Source organism: Limulus polyphemus, unplaced genomic scaffold, assembly GCF_000517525.1.
Source record: "Limulus polyphemus unplaced genomic scaffold, Limulus_polyphemus-2.1.2 Scaffold1941, whole genome shotgun sequence".
Lineage (NCBI taxonomy): Eukaryota > Metazoa > Arthropoda > Merostomata > Xiphosura > Limulidae > Limulus > Limulus polyphemus.
Genome location: NW_013667551.1, coordinates 36,358 through 43,531, shown reverse-complemented (window position 1 = coordinate 43,531; position 7,174 = coordinate 36,358). Strand labels below are relative to the sequence as shown.

At 33.6% G+C, this 7,174-nt stretch overlaps 1 protein-coding gene across 2 annotated transcripts; it reads left to right on the top strand.

Moving 5' to 3' along the window:
* Positions 1-1,982: 1,982 nt before the first annotated feature.
* Positions 1,983-5,733, top strand: LOC106465430 (putative uncharacterized protein DDB_G0294196). Of its 2 annotated transcripts, XM_022393330.1 has the most exons (4): positions 1,983-2,251; positions 3,888-4,036; positions 4,073-4,109; positions 4,270-5,733. In XM_022393330.1, the coding sequence occupies exons 1-4, from the start codon at positions 2,128-2,130 to the stop codon at positions 4,413-4,415; spliced, it is 456 nt and encodes a 151-aa protein (XP_022249038.1). In that variant the 5' UTR covers positions 1,983-2,127; the 3' UTR covers positions 4,416-5,733. The 2 variants fall into 2 exon arrangements, with proteins under 2 accessions (XP_022249038.1, XP_022249036.1); XM_022393328.1 differs by having other exon boundaries at positions 3,888-4,109.
* The last annotated feature ends 1,441 nt before the right edge of the window (positions 5,734-7,174 follow it).

Genomic DNA, 7,174 nt, shown 5'->3' with positions numbered 1-7,174 from the left:
GATTATTAACTTGTTGTTTAAGTACTGGACTGTAGATTATTGATTTGTTGTGTAAGTACTGGACTGTAGATTATTGGTTTGGTGTGTAAGTACTGGGCTGCAGATTATTGGTTTGGTGTGTAAGTACTGGACTGTAGATTATTGGTTTGGTGTGTAAGTACTGGACTGCAGATTATTGGTTTGGTGTGTAAGTACTGGACTGTAGATTATTAACTTGTTGTGTAAGTACTGGACTGCAGATTATTGGTTTGGTGTGTAAGTACTGGACTGCAGATTATTGGTTTGGTGTGTAAGGTCTAGAACATTATGGAACTCACTGCCTGCTTTGTGCAGTATATAGAAGTATTTTCAGTATTCCGAGGGTAATTATTTACACACTGTGACGTTAACGTAGAAACCATGTTTTAGAAATGTTATTGTGTGTGAATATGAATATATATATATATATGTAAAAATGGTTGTAATATATATATATATACATGAATATCTGGTTGTAATATATATATATATACATGAATATCTGGTTGTAATATATATATATATACATGAATATCTGGTGTTTATATATATATATATACAAACACATAGAAAACATGATGTTAATATAAATATATCTATAGCACCATGTTGAACTACAACATATAATGACCAAAAAATGCGTAGATGTCTAATCTTAATCTCCCCCAGAAATGTACTCTACATACAAGATTATGTCACATACAGTAAGCCTGCTCTAGTTTAGCAACGCTAGTCCTGTAATGACGTCACTATATAGCTGTCGCTTCCACCTGTCTGTAAAGAATGTTTGTTTCAGATTTTTCACACACTTATAGACCAAAAGAAAGGGAACTAGCTAATGACACACCAACAATATTAAGCTATTTGTATCTGTTCGAATAGTGAGATTTGAATGTCACAGTCCCAAAGTATAAAGCTAATTTCTACGGTATCAGAACACAAACCATGAACCCTCAGAATCACAGTTTGGACACACTAATGCCTAAGCCATATCTTAATTTGTGTGGAGGAATATAACCAGTATACCTTAATTTATGTGGAACAAGATACACAGTATACCTTAGTTTGTGTGGAGCAAGATAACCAGTATGTCTTAGTTTGTGTGGATCAAGATAAACAGTATATCTTAGTTTGTGTTGATCAAAATAAACAGTATATCTTAGTTTGTGTTGAGCAAAATAAACAGTATATCTTAGTTTGTGTTGATCAAAATAAACAATATATCTTAGTTTGTGTTGATCAAAATAAACAGTATATCTTAGTTTGTGTGGATCAAGATAACCAGTATATCTTAGTTTGTGTGGATCAAGATCTCTTAGTTAATGAACATGGATAATTTTAGCATTTTTAATATAATACATTTTAATTAAGGAAAAGCTTTTTAATTTTTTCTATGCGTACCTTGCCACTATTGAGGAAAGTTGATACAACTTGGGTGCTTTGTTTTCAAACGCGGTGATTCAAAAATTCTGAATTTGGAGCGAATGTGAAGAGAAGCCCCAAACTTTTATTACAGCTAAAGTTCTAAGAATGTGTAATTCTATCAATTTAGTAAATTATGAATTGTTATCTAAAGCTTGATTCAGAATTTTCGTGCGAAGCTACGTGAAGAATTATGTTTCTAATTTGGAACTGATAGGCTAGAGAGAAAACAAATAGTCACCCTCAAAGTACAGAGCACGTTTTTGTGATAACAGGCCGCGAACCATAAATTGTTGGATTTATTCTCCGAGCCCGCTAACCACTAGATCATACCCGAACCTTAAAACATGTGTCTACTGAATGTTTACTAACTTCTATTTATATACTAAAACAACTACACATCAAAATTACTAGTTATATTCAACTTGACAATGAGGAAGTATGAGCTGAAAGTATAACTTTTCTTAGGGGTGACGTTCACCCCCCCTCGCTCCCTAGCAAACTGACGAGGAAAACTTGAGAAACCCCACTCACAAAAAATATATGCATATGTAATCACGAACGCATCAGACATACACTATGTGAGGAAGGATACAGTAATTACGTCAAAATGGACTATTTTTATATAAATAGTCTGTCTCTTTAAGTCGCGTAGACCAGGAGAATTCAGGCTGATAGGAGTGAAGCATGAAGACTACGAAAGCCTTTAGAACAGCTTCAGTCCTGTTGTTTATTGCAGTGTATTTAGTTGAGGCCCATGTCAAAACCTTGCAAGTGTTGACAAAGAAATGCAATGATAGGACATCGGAAGGTCTGTATAAAAGAAAAGTGGATATTTAATAATTATTATCTACAGATATACTGCTTATTTTCTTGTCTTTTTACCATTTCTGAAACAAAGATTTTTCTGTGTGCTCAAATATAGTTTTAACCGGATGATTTCTGTTTTTATGGTACCATTCTCGGGGATTTCTTGAGTGAAATGTTTTAATTAAAGAGAATTATCTAATTTTGCTTTTACTTTACATGGTTAGCTTATGTAGTATTCAATGTATGTATTTAAACTGGAGAAATGTCTGACATCATGATAAATAGTATAATATGAACATATTTGTCCAAATTCTATAACAAATCCTCTACTAAGTCTAACTGAGAACTATAGTTTCGAGCATATTTGTCGTCATTACCTCATTTCGGTCGATGATGAATACAAAGAGTTCATATTTAATATTTTAATCAGCTTTACAATGAAAAATGTTTTCAAAGATTAATATCTACGACTTTCAGCCCACAGTGTGGCTTTCAGTAGTGTATGGTAAACAATAATTACAAATTCAAAGTGAAAAGACCGTCCTTTGTTTTTGAACATTTAAAATAAACCAAAAACTTCATAATCCAGAAACAACATTAAAATTATACGAAGTGAAACTGATATAAACAGAAGAAGAATCGTAGAAACTATACTGATCAAAACATTAAAATTTTCTCTGAAAGAATATTCCAGAACTTTTCTCTATCTCTACTAATTATAATCCAGATAACTCCATAATACATTTTACAATTTTCATGCGTTTTGTATTTTAACAATTGTTTTATAAATAATTATTTCCACCTGTGTTAAACATTTGTAATCAACTTTTTTGGATAACTCTAATAAACGCAAGCTTTCAATTTTATCCATGGACTCTTCTCAAGATTAGCGACAATATGAATATTCACGTACAAGGAATTTAATAAATCAGTAATGCAAAAGCATTTTATTGTATTTTTGATAACGATCTCTGGTGGTGATTTAGTTCACATAAAACAAGATGCTAAATTATGTTACAGACGCTCTCGTGTGGTTAATGAGATATAACGATCGAGGTATAGACTACACATAATACAATGGATATGTGGTATGTGAATGCATCATGCGTTCCTATCTTCTTGTAGTGTATCAATATTATTTCTGAATTCATTCTTTGTTCTGAGTAAGTGTAGGTTTCTTAGTTCTTCTTTTCCTGAATATGCCACATATACAACAGACGGTTAATGAACGTCACCACTACCAGGCTTATCACAACCTGTGGAATTATTCCACCAACACTTTTTACATTTTAAATGATACTAGCGTATATCCAGTCAAAAATGACGGAGCATGTACTACCACCCCCACATGATAGTATACCCTAACCACACATTTCATAGCTAACTGAAATATATAAGTTTTGCAAAATCAAGCTTGACCAACAAAGAGCCAAAAAAGTGAAGTCAAGGCAGTCAAACATTGGTAAATTCCTTTGTGAGACAATCAAAATTAAGATCATTCATGAGATGTATTCGTGGCATATTCATATAATTTCACTTTTTCAGAGACCATATAAAACATTTGCTATTTACTCATTCAGTGTTTTCTTCAGCCAAGATCTGTGATTTATTTCAAACATTTTATGTACTTCTTTCAGGTTGTCGACAGGAAGAAGAAACAGGTGTGCAGAACCCCCAAGTATTGCCATCAGGATCATACCAACCTGTACACCACCAACACAAACCACAGATTGTACCACCAGGACCACCTCGACCAGAAGTAATTGACCTAAACGAACCAGAGGTTGTGCCACATGGACATGACCACCAACATAAACCGCAGATTGTACCACCAGGACCACCTCGACCAGAAGTAATTGAGTATGGACCTGGTTCCACAATAACTGGTTTGTTTAGGTCAATTACTTCTGGTCGAGGTGGTCCTGGTGGTACAATCTGTGGTTTGTGTTGGTGATTGTGTATAGGTTTGTATGGACCTGGTTCCACAATAACTGGTTTGTTTAGAACCTATACATAATCACCAACACAAACCACAAATTGTACCACCAGGTCCATACCAACCTGAAAATAAGCCTCAAGACAAACAACATATTTTACAACAAAGACCATACCACGACAAACAACAAACCTCGCAAGAAACGCAGGACGAGCGTAAATTATCCTGAATAACCTGCTTTAGATGTGGCAAATAACGATTGTAATATCACATTTAACAGTAGCAGTATGTTCAATTTTATGGTAAATAAAATGGGCTAAGATGTTCTTGCACATTTAAAAGACTAATTCAGTGATGAACTGTTAACCTAGAATATATTTTTTTAATTCTTAAATTTATAACTGTAAATTCATTTGGGAGAAAAAATATGTTTTTTCCCCAGAATCCTTCTTTAAATTTTTATATACTCATTTCAAACAATGAAAAGTATTGTAAATATTCAGTGAATAAAATATTTACAGTTCTTTTTATTAGTCTTCAGATCATTTTTCAAAAGTATAAAATCATTTGTGAACGTCATTGAAAAAAATAAAAGCTTCAAAAACGTATTTAAAACGACTTGCCAGAGTTGTGACAATTAGACTCTTGCTTTTTTCCTCCAAAACGTGAAAATAAACAACAAGCTCTACTACTTTTCATTGACAGAAACTTATCGCCAAAACCACATCATCTGAAAAACAGCCTGAAGACACACCAGCCAAACCAATTGGTCAAACAAACCTGGACAAACGAAACTAATGATTTACTACCAGACAATTCCAACCTGAAAATAAACCTCAATATAAGCTAGACCATAGTTTTATCATCAGAACCATGCCAATCTGGAAATATGACTCAAGACAAACTAGACCACATTTTTACCAACAGAACCATACCAACCTGGAAATATAACTCAAGACAAACTAGACCACATTTTTACCACCAGAACCATACCAATCTGAAAATATAACTCAAGACAAACTTGACCATATTTTTACCAACAGAACCATACCAACCTGGAAATATAACTCAAGACAAACTTGACCATATTTTTACCACCAGAACCATACCAATCTGAAAATATAACTCAATATTCGTGGGTAAACTCAATATTCAACCCATTAAATCGTAACGTACTGCGTCGATATACAACTACCTGTTTCGTGCGTGAACTTATTGTGTTGATATATTGAATAACTGTTTCGTGAGTAAACTCGATATTCAACCCATTAATACCCGTGGAGTTTTATCAAGTTCACAATAAACTTACAATAATGCTAGGTATTTATATTTTAGTTTTTGTGTTCCACAAATATATTAAATGAAATTAGTTAGGTGTCGCATACATAAAGATCGTGTTGTACCAAACCAGGCATCACTTTTTAGATTTTTGAATGTTTCCTGCTGCTGATATTAAGTAAAGAATTTCAGTTAGATGTTTTGCTTTATAAAACTGTAAACTTAGATGTAAAAAAAGTTTAAGTGTGGAATTAAAAAAATTACTTTAAGAGGTGAGTTACTAAATTGTATGCCACTATCAGTCTCAGTAGCGTGAGAATGGCGTGTTTAGTAGCGCCATCTAATGGAAATTGAATTCAGATGATATATTCTTACTAATGTAGATACGTCTGTAAAAACTATCACTGTTACTTAATTCAACATGTACACTAAATACACTGTGTTAAATTGTTTGTTTTTGTATTGCTTTTTTATTCAACAAAAATTTCAGAACAAGTTTGAAACTATTATATTTTAATGTGAAAGATAAATAGATAGGTACTTAGAATGTTTACCCAAAAATACACAGGGACTATCTGTTTATAGCCATTTCTAATTTTGAACTGACAGACTAGAGGAAAGGCAGACAAGCAACAGCACTCATCGTCAACTGGTGGCCTAGCTTTGATTGATCGAATAATGGGACTTTACCTTCACTTTTACATCTTACCCACGACCCCAAAGTGTGGGGAGAATTTTTGTGGCAACGAGACGCGAACCATGCACCCTTATTTTGACAATACAGGCACACTAAAAAATAGGCCATATCTGGCCCTTAAAGAAAAAATAGGAGGGCGACATGGAAGTTCTAAAGTGTTTTTTTTGTTTATTTTTAACGAAAAGCGATGGGGAGAAAGCTTGGGCTATCGGATTTTAGCGCTGTCAGCTCGTAAACTTACCGCTGTCCCACCAAGGGATGGGAAGGAAACAAATTCGTACTTTTAGTGGATACGTTTTCGGGCGTTAATGAGCTGATGATTTCTCATTTTTGTTCTAAAACCTCAAGACAAACTTTGGCTTGTTTGGAATTTCACGTAAAACTACTCGATGGCTATCTGCGCTATTCGTTCCTAATTTAGCAGTGATAAATAGTTTGTTTCAAAGATTTTTATGCAAATTATTAAAAATTGTTAATTTAAAAAAGGAAAAAATACAGAAACAACATAGGTAGCTTAAAGTGAAAATGTAATCGAAAAAAAGTAAACAAGCTTAAGGTTTGAGACATCATTTCTTCAAGCTAGAAATCCTTATTTTGGTAAAGAGGTTAGAAAACCACGACCTTTTTACTCCAGCTAATTATAAAATAACTTTTTATTTTAACAAACGTTTCGCCTTTGTGGCTTCTTCAGGGTTAGTACATAGAACTGTGTGACATTAGAATATTCGTTAAATTATAGAATTGCTTGTAACGTTCTGTTTCTCGAGTCTGCCGTAACGTACCTCTAACAATGTAAAGATTATTATTATTATTGTTCTAATATTATCAGTAGTATAGTTATAATACTAACCATACAACTGTTGCGTCATCGAGGTCACGTGACTGGTGTGGCGCCCTCTAGTTTCTAGAACTATCTTGTTTCTTCGTGAATGCTCTAGTATTACTAGATGGGGTAGGCGGGTATATATAAGAGGGGGACAACGTGACGCGGGGAGGGAATGTAAGGTGTGTGT